Source organism: Syngnathus scovelli, chromosome 10, assembly GCF_024217435.2.
Source record: "Syngnathus scovelli strain Florida chromosome 10, RoL_Ssco_1.2, whole genome shotgun sequence".
In the NCBI taxonomy this organism is placed as follows: domain Eukaryota; kingdom Metazoa; phylum Chordata; class Actinopteri; order Syngnathiformes; family Syngnathidae; genus Syngnathus; species Syngnathus scovelli.
In genome coordinates this window covers 4728770-4751962 of record NC_090856.1, presented here as the reverse complement: position 1 = coordinate 4751962, position 23193 = coordinate 4728770, and the positions used below count along the sequence as shown (strand labels likewise).

General features: G+C 45.3%; 1 protein-coding gene across 2 annotated transcripts in view; it reads right to left on the bottom strand.

Annotated features, from left to right (window-relative positions):
* Positions 1-23193, bottom strand: part of ssbp4 (single stranded DNA binding protein 4) — a 52951-nt gene that overhangs the window by 5966 nt on the left and 23792 nt on the right. For both annotated transcript variants that reach the window (XM_049729297.2, XM_049729307.2), the window contains exons 5-6: positions 8919-9008; positions 1014-1097 (exon numbers count right to left, since the gene is read on the bottom strand). In XM_049729297.2, coding sequence (XP_049585254.1) covers positions 1014-1097; positions 8919-9008 — 174 coding nt within the window. The remainder of the gene's footprint in view (positions 1-1013; positions 1098-8918; positions 9009-23193) is intronic.

The following is a 23193-nucleotide window of genomic DNA, read 5'->3' as shown; positions in this document are numbered from 1 at the left end:
CAAATGTAGGTCAACAGGGGGAGCTGTTGTAATTCAAAACAATGCACCCGCTGGAGTTCGGCTCGCAGCGACATTCCCGAGCAAGGAGTTACTTAGCGATGGTAAGGCATTTAGATAAAGTCAAAGAAAGACAAATATAAGTAGCGGGAGGTTAAAAAAACATGCCACAGTGAATTTGTAAGGAACAATGTAAGAGAAGAAGAGGCGGACAGTTTAAGAGGAAAAACCGTGGAGGAGTATAAGTGATGGTTTACATTTTGTGCAGCTTGGTGCTTCTTATGTAACACAATTGTGTGTTTCTTGTCATGTAAGCTCGGAAAATAAGATGGAATAACATGCATCATCCACTCAGAGGCCACTTCAATGGTTCACCTGAACTGCTGCATGAAGTCTGACTTTAGAAATAATTTAGCAGCATGCTTCTTGTTGTGTTACATGCGTATTTTTGTAGGCTGCTGTTCACGATTTGGAGAGACAGCTAAAGGTCGCTAAATTAGCGTTGTAGAAAAAGAAATCACTGTAGACAGATATCATAGGTGTTCCACAAGGCTCTATATGAGGTCCAAAGATTTTTATGCTCACGTAAATAGAAGTGCCCTGTATTTCACAATGTCTCATCAAATTATAAGTACTTCAGTGTCAGATGTTAAAAAAAAAAACAGTAAATTTTGTGAATATGAAAAGTTATGCAACGCCATCTTGAGCTACAATGAATTTTCTCTTGTCTCTTCTCCGTGACCAACTTGTGGTGCGTTTACACGCAAGCAGACGCGCCGTTGTCAGGCCATGCTGCAATATTAATGCTCTACTGATGGACTCCGGGACGGCGAGTGCCTGGCCGAGGGGGGTGGGTGGGGGAGAAACCCCTCCAGATGCCTCACCGCCCCTTCCAGTCCGGCCCGCCGCTGCTAAATTATTCATCCGGCACGCCGTCCTGAATGCTGCTTGTCCCGAGCCAGCGAGAGAGTGAGTGTGTGAATAAGGAAGTGTGTGTGTGCATTTGTGTGTATTACCTGTCCGTGAGGGCCCATCATGGGATTGCTGGGGTTGTGTGGGGGAGGCTGCGTATGAGGAGAAGGCTGAGATCCTGGGGGACCCTGGAGACGAACACACATGGCCGTGTCAATAAAGAACAAGACAGAATTCCATAGGATTCCATGGGTTAAACATTTCTCGTTGTACAGTGGTTATAAAAAAAAACCTTGTTGAAATGTTAAGTTTTTTGATATCAATGGCACCAAGCTCATTTGAACACATTTTACCTCATAAAAAAAACAACGGACAACTTTTACCTGAGGTTGCAAAAGTGTGCACACCCTATTATAACTGGGATTGGATGGATTGTGATTACTTCATTAAAAAGACGTTTCAAAATACCTTTTTTTGACGAGTGAAGAGGGGAAAAAAACTGAGGTAGCAAAAGTGTTCACACCCTTTTTGTCAGAACTCCGTTATCAGGTGTGTGTGTTCCTCCTAAGGTGTTATGTTTCGTGCATGCAGGGATGCTCTAACAGGTGTGTATCTAACATCACAGCAAAAAGCCAGAAGGATTATGGGATTACTTGCAATATAACCTGAGACGCACACACACACACACACACACACACAAACTCTCAGACACATACACATAAGGATGCGCTGGGTAATTTTTCGAGCATTCAAATCAGAAAGAAAAACACACACGTCACTTTGGTAGAGATGATTGTTTTCCTTTATCAAATTAACATTTTTTCTTAATACGTGAAATTGATTTAATTAATACAAGATTATTCCTTCTACTGTCGTTATTTATTCAATAAATAATTTCTGAAGAATACCAATTACACGATCCACAATTTGTTTTTCAGCCTAGCAAATAATGCAAAAATTTACTACATCACGAGGGGCGGGCGGGTGAGCTGGAGCTGATCCCAACTGACTTGACTGGCTGCTTGCCAATGGTAGAGCAAATACAGACTAACGAGCATTCCCACACCTATGGATAATTTAGAGCCGTACTGCCCGACTACAATTTCATTAAATCTAAAACAAGGTGGAAGTGAGCAAGGTGCAGCTACATAAAAAAAAAAATCCCAAAATCAAGTAAAAGCCACTAAAGGAATAAATGCAGGTGCTTCCTCTGGCTCTGCCTGTTGACTTTCACGCTGTTATGAGATGAGCGCGGTAAAGCCGCTTATTAGGCAGACAAACAGCACACAGCCAGCCTGAAATCTACCCTTGTGTTAGAAAAATGTTGGTTTAGTTGGACATGCCGCACAGACTGGATGTGTTGGCACAGTAGTGACTCGTGTGTGTGTGTTTTGGGGTGGTTAACACCTGCTGTCCTGGCCCACTCTGTCTCTCAGCAGGTTCACGCTGGGGCTAATGCAGCACGAGCTCCGTCTGACCTCAGAGGTTATTGTGGTTGTTGCCAAGCCAGCCATCCAGCCAGTGTGTGTATGCGAGATTGTGTGTGTGTGTGTGTGTCTAACAAGACACCCCTGCAGGGTCTGGGCTGCACTGACCCAGATGTAGCTTCTTCTCTATACAGTCACACAGGCTAGTTTCCCCCTCACTTAGGAGGAACCGGCGTTGACATTTTCCTGCTTCATGCCTGGCTTCAACACTCCCCTTCAATAATTCACTGTATCATATGAGAAGGAGCTATTGTAGACCCCCGAAAAAAAATCAAAGTTCAGTGGGATGCCTTGTGGGGATAATATAATGATCACACACACACGCACAGACACACACACGTGGAAGTTTTACAATTCTCATTAGGCAGTATTTTAGTGTAATATTAAATTGGAATGATACGTCTCTGATACTGTCGGAAGATGACAAATTTCAACAATAAGTCCGGCACTGGAGGTTTGCATATTAAAAAACATGTCTAACAAAATTAAGAACAATAAAACACCTAATAAAAGAAGCTAACCGGCTTACTATAAAAGAACAACTGGCTTAAGTAGCTCATTTAGCTTATCACCGCTAGTTAGCGTGAATTGTAATCATTCCACAGGTGGTTAAGATGGACACAGCTACTGATGTCGGAGTCACGGATGATCACAGATATTGCAATACACCAGAAATGCATATTTATATTAGTATGATCTCATAAATCTTCCAAACAAACCAATAATTTGAAGCTTGCCGAACTCAAGTCTCATACTGACTTATATTAAGACAACTTGCTTCTTGCCTCTGAAAATAGCAGTGGAAGTGGCGTGAGTAGCCACTGTGTAAACATATTCGTGCCCCCACAGCATGAAGAATAGCCCGTGCACACTCTTCCCCCCCCCGTAATGTGCCATAATGGAGCACAGTGCTTCGGCTGGCTGGGCCTCTGCGGGCCTTCCTGCCATTACATGGGAATGGGTCGGCATACGGCCTTTATGACCGCACTGTTCCCTCTGCAGGTCCCCGCAGAGAAAGAACTCTTCAACTGTCACAGAGGTGCACGCCGGCCAACATTGTGTAAGTGTGTGTGTTTGTGTATGAGCGGCCAGGAGTGGAGGAAAGGGTGGGTGGTGGTGGGGGGGGCATAGGGAGCGTTAAATGAAGCAATTAATAAAATCATTTTCTAGCCGGCTAAGGAGATAACAGCTTGGCACGGGACCACAAAAGCATCGACGCAGCCCCCTTGCTTTTCCCGACACTGATTTCAGACCTGCAGCAGCTATCCCTGTTGGTGGCTTTAACTCAGTCGCCACTAGAGGGCAGTGTGTCGCTGCGGTCCAGCAGCAGGAACACACACGCTAAAACACACACACGCACGCACACACAGTGAGAATACAAAGCAGCCTGCATCACTGAACACAACAAACAAAGCCAGGAGGAACAGCCCGCACACACTCGCTCTCACACACACGCACACACAAAGCCAGCACACCCACATTGACACACGCACATTGTCACTCCTTGCTAACATTCCAGAGAGCTCTCCAGCTAGCTGACAATAAATATAGCGCAGTGACAAGATGACAACATGCTATCAGGGCTGAATGAGAGACATTAAACATGATAGAATGGTAGCGAGTCATCCGTGTCGATCGGGCCGAGCGGCAGATGAGCGAGAAGTGAAAAAGTTCCGGGTTCGAGTCCAACTTTCGAAGATAAACTCAATGATGTTCAATGGCTGTAATGGAACAGACCGGAACAGACGTATGATTAGATGTCTACAAAATGGCTTTGGAGTTTGTGAAGTGGCATGTGACTCGTTTTGTTGTCTTCTTTGCCAAGTAACTGTCAACAATTTATTATCGCGAGGCGGCTACTGTTTAGCACAAGTGTGACAGCTGCTGCCACGTTAGTTACACTGCATTCTCGGCACTGCTCTGTGCAATTTCAGCCCTTAAATTCCTCAAATGTTTTTTTTTTCCTAGACAGTAGTAATTAAATCACAAACTCTCACTACTCTTAAAAATAAATTGCTTACAGTAGATGATTTAACGACGGCAAAAGTAGCATGTACGTCGCTTTCGCAACCCACGATTGTCACAACCGCAGCAATTGTCAAATAATGAGACCTCCATTGTTAGCTTTAGCTTTTGTTAGCTACTCAGCATCGCAACGCGAAGACTCTCTGTAACTAACCAAGCTAAACTTGACTTTTGCACAACATACAAAGATCTTAGAAAAATCCAGATGTATCCTTTCAATATACTTCCTTGACACCGATTATGACGTAACACTACTAGCCAGGGTTTTGTAGTATCTTGTGAAAAGGTCTTTTATTGTGTGAACAGCTGAGTATCGGATCCACAGAAAAAAAACGGAATATGTGAATAGTGAACCGGGAGTGGGCGGGGCTATAAGTCAGCCAGGATAGACTCCGAGCCTTTCCCGTGACCCTGAACAGGACAAGAGTAGAAAAGAAATGTCCACTGACGTCTAAGGCAAAGACTCACGGCTGATGTTTACCTTGAGTGAACAAAATCAAGGACGGTAAGAAGAAAATGTTTCAAGTGGCCGTCATTCTTCAGAATCCCTGAGGAAGAATCGTTCGGTGTCACTTTTGTGGTAAGACAAGCAGCACTGATAAGAGTCAAGTATGGTTCCGTTCCTCGGTGGGGTTTTCACATTGAAGGCTGTGACACCTTTTTGGCCCGTATGAGATGTTTCCCTCTTCACAATATTTTCGGGGATTTTCATTTTTTTTTACTTTCAGCTTGGATACATTTGCTCGCTGAATTTGTCGGCTACTTAGCGGTGCAACTGATCAGAGGCGACATACGTCTTTTACCTTTTTGGGAAAAAAGCAGGTGTCTCTCTAATTCGCCACGTGCTCACCATGTAGCCGCTTTGAAGAGTCTCCTTGAATTTGCCTTTGATACTTGCGCCGCTTGTTCTTAAATGTGTCATCGAACTTAATCCTCTTGTTGGGCTCGGTCCCGGAAGCACCTGTGCGCTAAACAACCCGATCGTTCTCGACTCTTGGATCTTTTTTTTCCCCCTTTTTTGGGCACGAGGAGATGCGACATTGAGGTTCCAAAGACCCTGCCTACTTGTACTGACAGATCTAAGAGGTGTTTGACTTCAGATCAGAGGATCAACCCGATGTCGGAATTAAGACATTGTTTGCACTGATATTATCCGGAACATGTATGCAGGGAATATAACAACACTCAGAGGCATTTATTCTTTATCCTCTGCAAAGAATGACCAATATTAAACCAGCTGAGTGCTTTCGAGAAGTTGCGAAACTATTTTTACACTACATTTTACATTGTATTTAAAGATGTCATTACTCAGTTTTAATAAAATGCAAAATTTAAAAAAAAAATGCATTCCAATTTTATTTTTTGGGGGGCGGAGCTAAAACATTCATGGAATTTTCTTGTATTTCAGTGATTTAAACATGCAGATGATTTGAGTTACAAGCATGGTCACGGAACGGGTTCAATTTGTATCTCAAGGTGCCACCGTGTCAATAATAACGGTACAGTTGGCAAAATGATCGATCAAATATGTCTATTTTTTATCAAACGAATGTTCTGAACTTCCGTTTCCATGCCAGTGTTGTGCTTAATTACGCTGGCGATAGGAGTCACTCACTTAACTGCACACACAATCAACAGAATTCGTACGGATCAATTAATGGATTATAATGCCTATGCATACGAAAAACATTGGCCAACGAGTCTCCCGATGCCTTTGTGTGCTCTCTTCCTCCTCCTCCTCCTCCTGCTGCTATCATTAATTCGCTCGCTCTCCCCTCCCCTCCCCGCCATCTCCCCTCTGCCTGTCCTCCCCAGAGGGCCGTGATGCAGCAGTGATGGACTTTGCCTGCGAGGGGAGGGGTGGAGGGGAGGGGGCTTATATACCTGACAAGTACCCCCGTTTGGACCCTGGCGCCGTCTCCTTGTCTTATTTTCTGTTTGCGCATCTCATCTATCGACTGTTTGCATGCAGCAGGGGGCTCGTAGCACCTCTGCCCCTCACCCTTGGCTCTCTCGCAATCAAACTTCGGGTCGCCCGTGTTAATTACCTCGCCGGCGCAGCGGGGAAGTCAAATAAGAAAAGCGCTCACGAGCCGGCGACTTGGCACGTGTCACCCCGAACGGCATGCGCGACAAAAGAAGTCCGTAGATTCACATCCGAGTCTTTAGATGGATATAGTGAGAGTTTAAAAATCGTCCCCCTTTCAAGAGCCGGAGTTGCGCGAAAGAAAGGCTGGCAACCGCAGTGGCCATTAGTTCACCGGGGAGTGAATGTCAGCTCGCCAGGAATGCAGCGTGTACGCTTTCAGCTCCGGTTTCAGCTATGTCATACTCAAACGTAGTGTGTGTGTGTGTCGGTGTAATTGGGAAGTTTCAAGACGGGGCGGGAAGCATTTCTTCGGCGTTTATTTCAAGCGTGTGACAATAAATCGCTCCTTTGGTTTCGGACCGCTTGGCTCTGTGGTGACACCTTACTTTCTACCACGTCACCTAGTATAAACAAAACGTGTCACGGTAGGTAGTCGGAAGCATTTGTGGTAAACATGAAAAAAAAAAAATGATGCAGTTCAAGGAGTTAAAGCTGCCGCCAAAGTTCAACTTAAGCCAAGCGGTGAATTTATCTGTAAATAAATGATTATTTTCCCATTAAAAACTCGCAAAATAGAAACGGAAAAACTTAAATATGGACATCGTTGAAGAAATTGAATACTTAGAAGCTTTGCCATGCTAACCAGTCAATTGGGGAAATAAATAAAACCTAAATAAAAAAAAAAGATAAATGAATAAATAAATAGATAAATAAATAAATAAAATTGCTAGCAGCTATGCTATACAATGCTATGCTATGCTTATTTCGAAATAACAACAAATGCAAGTGGACGTCATGTGCTTGCCGTTTTCTCTGCCGTGTTCTGGTTGGAGATTGAAACCGGAGAATGTGGTCATGCTTGAACTAAATCCATCCATTCCTCTTGTTACTCCCTGCATCCCCTCTGCCATGCTGTCTGTCTGTCTGTCCGCCTGTCTGTCCGTCATGCGCAGGGGGGGTCTATTTATGGAACGGCGTGTCACTCACGCAACACCACCAGATAGCTTTCTCCCTGCCTGCTGCCTGCACGCCGCTCATACATCATTAACATTCCGAGCGACCCCGACACGCACGCTCGCGCACGCACGCACGCGTCTCACATCCATGAGCACATGGATATGCATGCAAATGGCCGCGTTGCACACGGTACGCATATAGGCAGGAATGATCTCAAAGTGTGTTTGGCTCTTTGTTGTCGCAGTTAATGTGGGAATGATGGATTACCGTAATTATTTAATTATGACAGAATTCAATTGTATTAATTTAGTCCGCGTCGGGGTGTTTTTTTTTTTAGAAATCCATTTTCATTTATTTTATATAATGTTTTTGTTAAAAATGGGCAACATTAATGATGGTCATCCAGACAATGTACAATATGCTATGATTTATTTTCATTTGAATTTGAAAGTTATCATTCAGCATTTGTTTTTTTTAATGGCCAATTTGCATCCATCAAAAGTTTGGATCACATTTTGGAATAATAATTTAATCCGAACTACAAGTCCAGGAGTCTCTAACGGAGTAAAAAAAAAATAATAATAATAAAAAATGTTTAAAAAAAAGACATTTCAAAGCGACCTCCAAACTTTTGAATCGTACATCCAATTCCACATTTTCACGGAAATTTCGACATTGCCTGGGTGACCCCCAACGTTTGCGTACATCTCAAGTATATATCAATTATAACATGATAAAAGAGGACAGCGTGCACGCGGCGTCATGCTTCATTACTGACAGAGCCATTAAAGTTGTGCTCAAGGACACCACCGTGAGACAAACAGCCATGAAATATGAATGCTCATCTCCATGCCGTTATATAACGATCACCTCTGTTTTGTTTAAATCCTAACTCCCCGCAACGCCTTCTTTCTCATCGACTACGATAAAACTTCCAAACTACTCGGATATGGGTCAAAGTAAAAGCGTGCTGTAAAAAGGCTCGCGTGTGGGACAGCGTGTGCGTGTGAGACCCTGTCGACAGCCTTCAGAGAACACAGAACAGTGATGACAGGAGGAATTAGTGAAGCAACACAAACCAGGGAGAACAGTCTCCTCCTCTCTTCCCACCTCCACTGACACACTTTAGAGGCCGCCATGGCTAGTTGGGCGACGACGAGAGAAGGAAAGGCTACAAAGTGCACGGGGAGGCAACAAGCGGGGCCGTGTGACATATGGACGGGGAGGGGGCAGAGAAGGGCACACATCTGGATAGGGATTAGGACAGCTAAAGAGGCTAAAAAGGAGGAGGAGCTTAAAGGTTGGGTTTAAGGGTGGTCAAGGGGGTGGGGCGGAGGTTTTTGCCGTCGGTGTGAAAATCACATTTGGAATGAATGAGGGAAAGCGATAGTGCTTCGTGATGTAGATGCCCGATGCAAAGGTTAGGAGTGAAATTTAGTTGTGGTGCTTACTTGGAAAAATCCTGGGGGCATGGGTCCTCCCGGCATGCCGTCGTTGGGCGGCATGTTGCCCATCACTGGGCTGGGGGCGGCGGCCGCGCTCTGAAAAACACACACGACGCATTTTAAGCCACAGAACAATAAAGTCAAATTTGGCACATTTGTTAAGTACAGTTCAGTTGTATTTAACTTTTGAAGTTCTATATATTTTCCTTGGATGAGAACCGCTACGATACATGAAGCTTCTCACAGAATTGGGAGGACCTCCCCAAAGTGGGCGTCGCCATTTCTGACTTTATTAGGTCATACTGTTTGTCTCAATTGTTCTTGAGGCACATCTCGGCCTAGAATGACTTCCACGGGTTTATCTTGGACGTGTTGTGACATCCGAGAAAGGCAATAACAGAGGATTTTTTTTTTTTTTCCTTGGGAATTTTCTTCGGCGGGATGAGTCACTTTGTTTCATGTTCTCTTACGAAAATACCCCGAGACGCGACACGGCGCTAACCTCGACCTGGCCCTAATAAAACGCCTAATTGCTGGCGGTTAGTTGAGATCTGGAGGGAGGAAGGCTGCCTAAAAACACAGCTAACATACCGCAGAGAGACTGATCTATAACAGAAGGATAGAAATGAACTGGGGGGGAAAAAGTGTAAGGAAAAACAATGTCCAATTGTGCTTCCAAAGAGGACTTAAAGGGTCAAGATGTTCACTATTTGATTTGCAAGAAGTGTGGCAAGGCTTCGCACACTACGCAGGTGAAGCAGCAGTAGCAGCAGCAGCAGCAAAAGGCCCCCTTTTCCTAGTTGCCATGACTACCCCGACCTCAGCTCCTGCACTCCAGTGCCCATTAAAACCCTCGGGCCGTCAATCAACAGCATGGCCGCGGTGGCGGAGGGAAAGCGAGCGAGCGAGCGAGCGAGCGAGGGAGAAGGAGAGGAAAAAATGAAAATGAAGAAGAGTGGCAAAAAGAAGAGAGAGATGCAGTCAGACGGATCTCTGTTGTCCAACGTTATCGCTTCGGTTCTCTCGGCGGAAAATAAAAAGGAGGTTGTAGCTAATGTTGCATTTGTGACTTGCTCCTGGATGTTGCGGTATTATTATACTCCTCAGTCTCCACTTTGCTGCAGCAATCTGTCTTCTGTTAGCCTTTAGCTTACGCTGTTTGAAATATTTTTAGTTTTGACCATTATGGATCATTTTTTAATGCCGATATTTCATCAACGATTCATTGGCCAATTAATAAGAAAAAACTAAATGCTAAGTACCATTTCGTGGAGAACCCGCCACAACCCTTTAGCATAAGCGGCTAACATAGGGCAAATACATTTATAATTCCGTGCACGCTTTTATTCGACGACACTTGCTGAAGTTCACACGTTCGCACTCAAGTTAGTGAGTAATTGAGCGCAGATGAGGATAGATGTAACAATTTAACAAGTCGGACTCATTTGGGGTTAAAAGTGGGATAGCAGGCGCTTCATATTTGATGTCTCTCTCTAACAACAGAGGGGTCGCACTCTTTTGGCCCCACGGTTTGCGAAGCTCTTCAGCTCCGTGCCAAAGGCTACTTTGCCTGCCAGGCTGGCTGGATAGCTCTCAGACAGTGAACACGAGTGTGTATCAGTGCACGGATCAGACCGCCGCTTCCGGAGAGTAATGGATCCGCTGTTATCTGCTTCCAAACAAGCAGACCGACACGATACTACGCCAACCTGCTGGCCACTGTAACACGGCCGGTGCTTGAGAAAGTGCGTCTGTCAATGTGTTTCCCCGCACATAATAGTCAAAATTGCCGTTTTTCAGTCTCCATAAACTCACCGGCCAAGCCGGGAATTTCTCACGAGTACCGTCATCACCGCTATTCCCATCCCGGGGACCTTCTGTCACGACCCTCCTTCACTTCCACTTCCCTCAGCCACAAGTCTGTACAATAAGTGTCAGTCGAGGCGATCCCGTCACGATAAGTAGAGGCGGGAGCGGGTGACGGGGCGGCAGACGAGTCATGATGTAGAGGAAAAAAACGGGACTATTAACGGGGCATAGTGGTGCCTTGAGATACAACTGATTCAACTTAGGAGAATTTTTCCCGATAAAAGCCATCATCTGCTAGCTTAATGCTAACGACATATAACCAAGCAACTCATATTTTAACACATTTATATTCAATATAACAGTCATATATTCTTTATCCTCTACGAGAAGACGACAAGCTGACACATCACACTGCCCCCTGGTGGCCAAGGTGAGCAGGAGCAAGTTTGACTAAAATGGTGTTTTCATCGGTATTTATTATCGGACAGTACTCAAAGAGTAAATACGTGTGCTGCTATTAGTCTGGGGGGAAAAAAAAAGTATCGAACTCTTCTAGTTCACCTCACACCCTGAGCTGACAAAATAATTACACACATACATTCACAGGACGACATTAAAAACGGCGAGGCTGTTTGCCAGTAAACTTGCTATTGATTAGGGCGGTAGACTGCGGAGACGGATACGCGACACATGACACGGACAACGCAGGTAAACTATTGAAGCCCCCCCCAGTGGGATCAGATGGATTTGTGCTTTTCATGGTCCACCACAGAGATGTTTTGTTTGAAGCATGTTCACATCGCGCGTGTTTACTTCCAAATAGCGAGGGGATAGCAAGGAAGCACGTCTTTACTCAAAGTAGCTTCTCCCAGATGATTTTCGGTCTAAAATTTTAAGGCTTTTAGTAGGATGCAATCGTTTTTGATATTTTTATTAAACGAGTGGATCCATGGATGCGCACACACACCACGCAAAGCCTTTATTGGCAGTGTCGAGAGGTTGCCGACAGCCTGCTACTCACCCGGGCGACCCTTCCTAACACAGGTCCCCCCTGCTGGCACTGCTCTTTAATTACAAACACACACACACACACACGGCACTCGTTCGGCCCGTGCCCTTTTACTCCCTCATTAAGCACTCGATGTCGCCACGAGAGACTCAGGACCAACGCGCACTCAGTTATGTGCACTCTATGAGTGGAGCTTGCATTTGCAGCTAGGGTGCCTAATTGAAGATCATTAACGAGGCTAATTAGGGAATGCTCGGAGGCTAGAGACAAAGCTAAATGTGGCGGGATGAAAGGTGTGGGTTGAGGGAAGGAAACGGTGCGTTCAGATAAGTTATAAATTAGCGCATGACTTGTTCCGCTGGTGTTGCTCTGACCGAGTTGTTTACTTTTCAGGCAACTTGAGTAGTCAAATAAAAAAAAAAAAATTAGACTAATATAAGTTATGTCAATCCCCCCCACGAGTAATGTGACAATTTAATTGAAATAAGAAAAAATATTTTGAAAGGAAAACTACTAATAAACTGAAGCTCTGTGGTTGCATAAGTGTACACACCCTCGCTATTTTGTGGCTTTATATAAATACATTTTGGGTCGATATCCGGGTTAACTGTAAAAGGCAAAATGCTGTGGCAATTTTTACCAGTTCTCCGAGTGAAAGAGACGCTTGTTCTCTTGTTCCTCTTCCATTCGGACTACTGGACATAAATCCTCAGAGGTGAAAAACAACCCGCCAGCGCCTTTAAATCAAAGCGCAAGCGCACATTTCATCAGGCGCGCTTTCACCCTAACATCCACTAATCATAAAGATGGGAGGGGGGGTGGGGGTGGGGGGCATTAGAATGGAAGCATGGCCACACAGCTCTCTACAAAAAAAAATCCAAACTCTGCTACCACATGCTTACACGTTGTGCCTATATGTGAGAAAAAAAAAAACCATCAGAAATTCCACAGGCCAACAGCCGCCATTTCAAACGAGCGGAATTCTCTAGAAAGCGAGGAAGGGTGCAAACGGAAGCAGCAGACGGCAAGAGTTGGCGCCGCAAAAGGTATGGAGATTGACAGCAAAAACACCAGGAATGCCTTTAGTGTCTGAGCCTCATCATAAATAACACCTACACACACAAACATTTTCACCACTGCCGCACACACTCGTAACATGGCTGGTGGGAACGTAGCGTATCCGCGCACGCCCTTCACTTTATGACATTTAGCGAGCAATACAGAGTGGCATTTAACAATGATTTGCTGTTCTGTTCCCGCCACCTTTCTTTATGAATATATGTAAATAATTGGAGATGAGAAGAGCAAATATATTTGAATTAGTGTAAATAGTGTCACGTAACTGCCCTTACAAGTGTGCAAAATGATTCATTAGCATAATTGCGCTAAAATCAACACACTACATTGAAAGGAATATGACATTTGCAGAATATAAATATGATTTAATAATATGATAGTTTGCCGAATCAATATTTATATATTTTTTACCACCATAGATTAAATATTTAAATAATATATATTACATTTATTTAGGTTACGTGAAATGTTCTCCTTCTCCAGAATCAATAGATTTTTTTATTCTTCCGGTTGTATGCCAAGCAAGGATGAAATAAATCCTTGAAAATGGCACATTTGATTGAACGCGTAAAGAGTGAATTTGCTCTGATTGACACCAATGTGGATTTATCGCATCGAGTTATGTGAATCTCGCGAGGCGTACTTTTGTATCAAAAATGTTGCAAAGACTGTTAATATTCAAATTGAAGAATCAAATATTTTTTGCCGTAAAAGTTGTTGTCATGAAGCTCACACTAGCTTCCTTCTTATTTGACTGGATTGCTTGTTGTGATAATGACTTGCCCTGCACTGTTATGACAGAATTGAACAATTGTGAGAAAATTACACTCGCACACCTGGCGATTGACCTCCGCACCAAAAACGCAAGAAATGTGACCCCCCACTGATGCTTCTAATAGGAAATAACATTTTGAAGCGTACTCTTGTTATTTTATTGAGGCCGCAAACAACAGGGTATTAAATAAGAGCATTTCATATTTAAAAAAAATAAACTGACATGCTAAGTGTAAATTGCGGCCAGCCATAAAACTTCTCAAACTGAAGTTCGATCGGGGACAGACAAACTTTTTGCCAGGTGGCATTTTGCAACGGTGTCAATGGGCGAGCCACCGGCGAGGGGAATGATACGCTTCCAAAAAAAAAAAAACGGCAAAGTCTAAGCTGTCAAACGCTGATGGCTTGGTTTTACACTGAGACAGTATGACAGTTAAAAATGGTCAAAGATGACTTGGAAAGCTTTCTCTTGAACAGTGAATAAAGGATCGGCAAAAGCTCGACTGTGGGAACAAACTATTTCCACAAGCGCCAACTGCGGCCGGTGGCATCTTTGCATTTTCGGGTGTCATCCAACCTACAGACACACACTTCCACACTTGCGACGGGAACGTGTTGCAGCTCCAACTTTTGGGGCCAAAATTTAATAACATAACACTTCATCAGCCAGACCTCCTACGAGACTATTAAAAATGAAAAAGAGTTGCTGGCAACCTTGCTAGCAATGGCTACCTCCTTATTCTCAGATATTCTTTTATATTATAACGCTGCTAGACTCCTTTTTTCTAATTTCTATAGGAAGAGGGAAAAAAAGGGCTGGGTCAAAAGTAAGCCGAATTGGATGTAAAAAGCTAACTCGGCTATTTTTTTTTTTTTTAAATGAATAACCTAAAAAGATGTGTCGATCCCATTTTGGGTTATTTTTTTTCTTAAAGTACATAATGTTTCCTAATGAAAGGCACCAACTATTTCAATTCAAGCTAAGGATTTTTAGTGGCTGGGAATTGGCAATTGGCCTAAATGTTGTTGTTGAGGGATCCAACTCGGTGTTACCAAGTTCACCCTGACCGGGATTTGAACCTTGATCCCCTTTGGGGCCGTGGCGTGACACACTTTAGCAATCCAAGCGCCAGCAACAATTCCAAAAACCTTCAACTCTACTACACAACTAAAAAGCAATCTTCAACCAAATCTGTTGGCTCAAAATAATGAACCCAACGTAACCCAATCTGCTCAAAACCTACAATACGGTTAAAATGCTAACAAGAATTAGCATCTATAATCTTTCATCATGTCGGAAAAATGAGCTGGATAAAATCCGTGGCAAGGATTGTGGTTCAGGTCCGTTCACGTCCCCCACCTGCGGGCCCGGTCGGCCGTTCCGCCCCGTCGTGTGGATTCGCCGCTTATGTTTAGTGAGCGACAAGACACAGACGAGACATTTAAAACCATCGCACGCCAGTCTGATCCACTCAACCCGTTTTCTATTTTAACGCGCGTCTGAGTATGTGTGTGTTAATGTGTGTGTGGAGCCAGGCAGGAAGAGGCATTCCCAAAGGAGCAGTCCTCTTGAGCGCCAGACATTGGGGGGTTGGGCCATGAGACACACACACACACTCACACACAACTAATTTCCATTTCATATCCCCGAGGCAGCGGCGTGTAGACCACCTCCACCTCCAAAGGCCAAAGCGACAGCTTGGGATTGAAACGTTTTGATAAATGGAAAAATTCACTCGGTGGTCCGCGACGAGGATCCGATTTTATTGTGCGTCATGTAGCGTCATCCCCTCAGCCAGTCAATCGCCACGTGACGTCGAGCCCAAACGTAAATACTGCAACATGTTTTCCCCCTCTGAGCCTCTTCTAAGTGCGTCTCCTTAGCTTTAGCATTAGCATTTAACATCAGGATCAATTCATTGACCGCTAATAAGTGTAGATAAATCCCGACTCGGAGCAATTCGGGCAAAACAGCCGCCTGTACAATGCAGAGGGGCACTCGTTACCATGACGACCAAGGTGCAGCTAGGGCGTTGCGACGGGTCCAAACAGCCAACGTACGTTACGCACAAATAGAACATTGGTTGCGTCTCTGAAACTACCAAGATGACAAATCGGCGGCTTGACTTCTTGTATTAGTAAAAAAAAAAAAAAAAAAAAGGCGGAAAATAAAAGCCGTCTTTGCTGTCTTAAATGGGCAGTTTGCAACTCATCATTACCGGCAGAGAGAAACTTAAACGACTCATAAATAGATGTTTCTGCTACTAAATCTGTCATTTGCCGTGTGTTTATATGAAATACGTTATTGTAAAACAGTTTTCTTTACTGCTTCTGGAGGGGAAAAAAAAGACAGCGATAGTTTTCATGGTTTTAATCGATGAATCCATCGTTAATTTTCCTCATTGTGCCGTGGTGGTAAACTCGCGGCGGTTAAAAGAGCGACAAAGAAAAACAACTGGAGCAACTTTTCAAGGTCGATCCATAATATTAGGGAAATATATGTCAAGTTCGGCGTTACTGGCAGGCCCACTCCCGAGGTAAATCAGGTTCTACTCTTCAGACCTGCTGACCAAACAACACCTCACCCTGTCTGCTGCCAGACAGGGAGGGAGGGGGGAGGGAGGGAGAGAGGGGAGGGGGGTTGAAAACCACATTCCCAAGACAATGGCTGGTCTGTGGGACTTGCTGAACCTGCGAGGAGGGCCCCTGGAGGCACGTGGCCTGCTGAAGGGTAGAAATGTTGGAGAGAGGAGAAAGTTGCAAGAGTAAGCGAGGGAGGAGAGTCGCAGAAGAGATAAGGAGTGAATGCCAAAGCGCTCAAGTGTTTGAATAATAGCACAACAACAAAAATAGATATCTGCATTTCGATGAATCGATGTTGAGTCGAATCTGACGTCTTTCGACCTCCACAATGATTTACAACATCCACTAAATCGGCATATTTGGTTCAACCCAGCCTCCGTAGGTGCTGCTGTTTTGGTTAGCAACTCGGCCCCCGTCGCTCGCCACGACTTGTTGCCATTAAACGCCAAGCGAGGCGGAGAGCCTAAGCGCTTCCTGAGGTCGCCGAGCCAACACTTCCCGGGTCAGCCGGGATGGAGGTTGACAAATATTTACTCTGAGACAACAGAGGAGGAGGGATGAGGGAGGGCGCCTTCGCATGGAGCGCACGTGTAGCCAGCGTTTGCCATCAATAGATAAATGGAGGCTGACAGAAATATCCACGGCACGGCGGCAGCTAGCCATGCGCCGCATTGGCACACACACACACACACACACACCCAGAAAGAGAGGAGAGGACAACACACTTGTACACACAGACACACAAATGAAGCACGAAGGCGGGCAACGACACGTACAAGAGATGGAAGGAGAAAATGAAGACATTTGTGGAAGGAGGAGAAGATGTCTCCAAGTATTAGTCAGTGGCAGGAAGGTGGAACACGCTTGCCTCCCTTTGACCCTCTTTGGCTCCGCCCCTCCTACCCCCACACACACACACATACACTGAGCGTGAAGGGGAGGGAGGGTGGTGAACGCATAGTGGGCTCCTAAATCAGAACCAGAAGTTGAGACAAAGAAATGGAGCTGTTTGTGCACGTGTGTGTGTATGTGTGTGTGAGAGAGCGAAAGAGAGAAAGAGAGAGAGAGAGAGAGAGAGAGAGAGAGAGAGAGAGAGAGAGAGAGAGGGGGGGGGGGGGAAAGTGTGTGTGTGTTCTTGTCTTTCTGTGTTTGTGGTGAAATTTGGGCTGATCTACACAAGTAGCGTGGTTAGATGTGTGTGTGTGTGTGCAAATGGATACACTTTTGACATGTTGAGTGCACAATCGGAAACATTTCTGTACATGCACAGAGCGAGCAATGCGCCACGCAAAACATATTCAGGGACACACATGTTCGTTCCCCCTCTTCAATGATTCATCTAAATATGCTAGGGATCACAGAACGGTAGGAAGACTGCAGCTACACACACACACACACACACACTGCTCCCCCTTCCCCATGCTCCAAAACACGCACACAAATTTCATTCACTGTTTTGTCCCTCAAGCAGTGCCAGAAGGCTGACAACGCACACATACACACACAGGGACAGTAATACAAAATATTTGAGCCCTATTGACCATGCCATGCTCTTGCCATCAGATCATAAAACCATGGAGTGGTATCAGTGACAAGAAGGTCTTCTATGGCACCAGAGGGGAGTTCGAAACAGGAGTTCGGAACATTTACGCTATTTATTTTTTCAAATGCAGTGTAGCTGTCGTTTCTTTGGGGTAAGGCATCAATAGATGCTCGCCATACATATTTCCTTCTATATATTTATTTTCTCAACTGCAGAGGTTCTCGGATTGGAGGAAGCTAAAAGCTTATTAGCACGCAGCGAAGCACGTGTGCCAACATTTACATGCAACAGAGAAGAGCGGCGTATGACCCTGAGAAGATGGCGGGCACCCCGTCTTACACGGGCACCTCCTGAGCCACCCTCCTCTTCCTCTTCATGTGAGCGCCACACAAGCCCACCAGCAGGCCGCACAACCCCATGAGGAGAAATGGGGTCGTTTGCCTCCGTTATCTCCTTTTCTCAACACCGCACCACGCCCCTCCTCCTCTTTTTACCCCTTGCTTAACTTCCTCTCTCTCTCTCTCTTTCTCCAATCACCCCACCTTCCTTCTTTCTCCTCCTCCTCTTTCTTCTAACCCCCCCACCCCACCCCGCAGCCCTCAGCCAATAGTGTCTGGGTGTCAGGCAAGCTCGGAGAAGCTGTTGTCATGGTGACGGGGCTCCTGTCTGCGCTCTGTCCCTCAGGCATCCCACATCCAGAAAGCAGCATTGTGTTTACATGAGGAGGGGAGGAGGAAGATGGAGAAGGAGGAGGGCTGGGAGCAAACTGCTCCACTTTGGTCAGCTTTTATTGTGCATGCATGCATATGCATGTGTGTGTGTATGTGTGTGTGTGTTTGTGTGCCCCTCAACGCCACAGACACGCAGGCATCTCACACTCCTATTCCTGGCACCTCCACCCAATCTATGACCTTTCCTGGACTCCAGTATGCAGACAGGCAGGCTTGACCCCAGTGTAAAACCGCACCTCTTTAAACACACACACATAAACACACACACCCCGCTAGATCAAGTAGCCAACCCAAACCACTTTGCACCTGGTGCCACCCAAAATAAGGTCCCCGGGGTGCAGGGTCACATAACTATTCTCGTGGAGCAGGTGCATGCTAGTAGTAGCCATGTAGCTGTTATGGAGATGATACGCTGACCAAGCGAGGAAAGGAATTGCAAGATGGAGAGAGGTTGCCCATCTCCCGAGGTCAGGGAATTTGTGATTGATTGAGGCAGAAACTTATTTGAGTGTATTACAGTATGATCCCTGTAATTAGCCTGAAATGCTAGCATCAAAACAAAATGGCTAACTTCCTGTTCAATTGCAGCGTTGGGTCCTTGAGACTTTTTCAAGCATCGGGAAAAACTGCAACGCTGAGTTTTGGAGTATGGGGGGGAGGGGGTCTCTCGAACTATTGGGTGTCTGAATTACAATTAAAAAGTAATGAAGGGATTTAAAAAGCCAGTTGTGAAGAGTGTTAGCATGGCATTGGTGTGGCCTTTTGGAGGTCCCAATTAAAAATGATTATTTTGACTGTTAACGTGGCAGTCAAACAAAGGGAGAATTTTTTTTAAAAAAATTAGCATGACCTCCAGGCTATTCGTAGTTTTATTCCTTCCCGAAGCTCACTTATTTGCAGCACCTCTCCCACCATGAGTGAAACGTAGCGTCGCGGAGACGGGACGTTCCGACGATGGCGCTACGGTAGAACAGTCGGCGCGGGTGTCTGTGTTTGGCTCCACAATGCCTTTCATACCCCTCGTATCAGCCTTTCTTTCATCAGACCACCCCCGCTGTGCCTCTACGGAGGAGGGGTCCGGTCGGAGAGGCGGATTAGCTTCCTACTGGTCCTGATTCTGAAGGGGAGGGGGGGGGGGGGGGGCTTAACCAGCCTTGAAAAGGCAGCGAGGAATACGCAGGAGGGAGAAGAGGACTCCTTGTTGCTCTTTATTTGTTTACATTGAAATATACACCAAACTGTATTTTAGATTTTGAAGTATCTCAGGCTGGGTTTCATAGATGGACTTGAATTGGTTTCGGGCATTTGGACCTGCATTGCAAATCCAGCCTGACTGCACGTGTCAATGTGAGGACATCAGCCAAGATGAACACTGCCCAACCTCTTTTATGTAAATTGTCTTATTACCGCCGCCATTCATGTGTGATTTCAAGTGATTCCAACTAAGGAAAAGAAAAAAAGAAAAGAAAGGGACGTAGCCCCCGGCGGACGCAATCTGATTTAGCGCTCGTTGAACCTGATCAATCAGAGTTCACACTTGCTAAAGTGAAACATAAAAGAAAGAAAAATAAGGCATTTTGTCAGAGGACAAGGGAGAAAGAATGGGAGCCAAGGACGTTTTTGTGTTGGCGCTTGGATACTGATTGTTCGTTAATACGAGTGGAGGGTGTCTATTCAGAAGACATGCATTCACGCAGGACAACTCGACGGAAAGGAAATTAGCGGCAAAGTGGCGCTCGTATTCCCTCCGATGTGGCGTTCCAAACGGCTCACCTGCTCCCATCCTCCGCCCCTCCCGCACCCACCCGCCGTCCCTGCTGCCCTCCAGCCTCGCAGCAAAGCGCAGAGCAATCCCTCGGCGGGTCAGCCAGATTAAACCGCCGCTGTAATCGGCTTGGCTTTCACCTCCTTGTCCTCGGCCCGAGCGAGAGATGGATGGAGGCGATGGAGGGGAAGGCGGAGGAGTTAAAGGCCGGCGGGATGGAGAAGTGAAAAGAGTGGGGAAGGAGGCAGCTAAATGACAACAAGGGCACGGAGGAGAGGGAAACAAGGAGAGCCAAAGGGGCTAATGAAGGTCGCAAAGGGGGCAATATTAAACACGGGCGAGGGTTGCGGTGAGCTTATGATGATGAAGCGAACTTGCTGAGGTTTTGTCAGACTGCCTCCTCGGCCAATCGGAGCCCTGATGGGGGTCATGTGACTGATCAACAGGTACCCCCACTACTTTTGAGATCATGGAGTGGGGAGGATGGGAGGGAAGAAAAGGTTGTGATGTTTGAGCAGGCCATATGGTGGCTGAAATGGGGGAGTTTTATTTTTTTAAAATATAAATAAATGATCACTCTTCTGTCTCTCAAAAGCAGCTGACTATCAGTTTTGCTAGCTCTCCGAAATCGACTACGACATCGTTCTCAGTCTTTTCCAGCAATTACTTTTAACTAAGTATAATAGAACCAAATCGCTAAAATCACTTTACGATGCTAACATACAGAATATGGAGTTCTAAAGGGCCAGCAAGACCGAACGAAAACGTTAAGTGTACAACATTTGCTCACTGATGACTCCAGCATGCGTTTTGTTAATGAGCGCCATCAATAAAGCCCGAAAAGAGAACATGAAAGGCAAGTCGAGGAAAGAAAGGAAAAACAACAACCGCAACACGCACGCACACACCGACCGCCACGTTCACGCCTCACAAGAAGTGATTGATGATTTTAGGAAAGGGGGCTCTCTGACACAGGAAGTCCAGTCTGGGTCAGACCTCATCGACCATCTGCGACACACAACAACACTTTGCGGTGTTTCCTCGTCAGCACTTCGGGACACGCGATACCGCTTCCTCTCGCGCGGTCACCGATCGTCGGCTTTGGGCTTGGTGCGAGCCTGTTTTTTTTTTTTTTGGGTGACAGCGGCCATTACGGCGAATAATTGAGGAGCAAATGAAGACAAACGATTTGATTGCCGAGCGTGCCCCAGCAGTCAATCCGCCATCGAGGTGGCTCCCATTCACATGCATTGATCAGCTTTACAACCTAAGTAGCCGGCCAGGAAACTAAACGGCGGTGATCAATGCTATTTAACAGATTATTGAGTGCCGACTGGTTGCCCGGGACCCGAAGAAGAGGCGGGGGGGGCTGATAGAAAAAAAAGGAGAGCATGGGAGATTGGTTGCTTTGGTGATGACCGAATGTTGGAGAAATGGCAAAGAAACAAATAAAGGTCAAACCCAAATATTTTGCTTATCTATATGCCATCAAAAGATAATTTGTATTCCATTTTTTTTCTGAACATGTATTTTTAGAAGCTATTTTTCAACAAGAAGAAAAAAAGCTTTATTGTTCCAAGAATAGTCTGACAACCATTGTTTCAAAATGGCCGCCTAGCCTAGTTCATGTTGCTAACTTAAGAGTCTTTGCTGAAGATTCAAGCAGCTTTCAATCAAAATTCGACACAGCGGTGGCTGGAAAGCAGCTCTTCGGAATCAGACGCTCCTTTGTTAGCTGCGCGAGCTCGACGGCGGTTTCAAGTGGCGCGCGCGACAATGGCTCCGGCAATTACGACATTTTGACTAAATGCTCCTTCATGTGCGCCGCGTGAGTTGCCGTTTTGGAATTAAATCTACGTGCCACCTGTTTTGCCACTTTTTGCTTCTCCTACTAAACAAAATTCTCATTTATCCATGCGACTACACGAAGCCACCTCCAAACATGTTCGGCAGCATTTGGTAGCGTTTAACAGAGTAGCGCGTTACCATGGTGACCACCCCTGCACGGGCCCCAAGGAGCCCATGAAGCAGCGTGCTTGGTGAACCAAAATGTGTTTCTCGTCAGCGCGAGTGTGCGCCGGGCACTAAAACGTCATCTAGGCTCGGCTTGTAATATTTGTGTTGTCTGTTTTACCGGGGCTGAGATTTAAAGCAACAACAAAAATGACAACCCCAAAAAACAATCTGTTTGGGGGTAACAAGAATGTGGCCAAGCTTCGGTGAATTACTATGAGAGAGAGGGAGTGGAGACTTAAATCTGGCTGTAGTAGATATGTGGCTGCGTGTACATGTGTGTGCGTGTGTTTTTACTCCCTGCGCCTTTTTCCTCAGTTCAGCAGAACCTCATTAAATTCAGCAGGAATGGAAATCATTTCTGCACAGAGCGCGCCGGAGACAGAAGAAGATGGAGGGGAAGACTGCGTGTGGGGAGCATAAATACATTTTTGTATATATATATATTTTTTAAATTAAAATTAGCCGGTTATGTTAATTTTAGATGGCGGGAAAACCAAAGAAATACGTGAAATTAGTTAAAAAGGGGAATTTGACAAGTACAAGCAATATTTATGTTCAAATGATAGAAACTGGATTTATTTTGTTTTGACAAAACTTTGTGAAAGAGCTTCCGCATGGGCCAAGAAAGATCTGGATGAAGATATAAATCCAGGATTTGTTTTTCCACATTTGTTGTCGCAAATGGGATATTTTCCCAAGGCGAAGGATTTGCATCACAGGAGTGAAGTAACAAAATTGCATTATTTTCTCCCGCTTGGCCCAATTTGGATGTGCATCATGGCAGTATTAGCAGGGGGAGGTAAAAAAAATGTGGAATCGAAACAGATATGACTCCATTAGGCACAGTACTGTGAGTCACTTGAAAGTATATTATATTTATTTTAAAAATGGATCAACAAGAAAAATATGAATGACTAATTCGGAAAAGTTTGGCCAAAAACCAGCAAGTGTTCTGATAAGCAGCACACAAACAC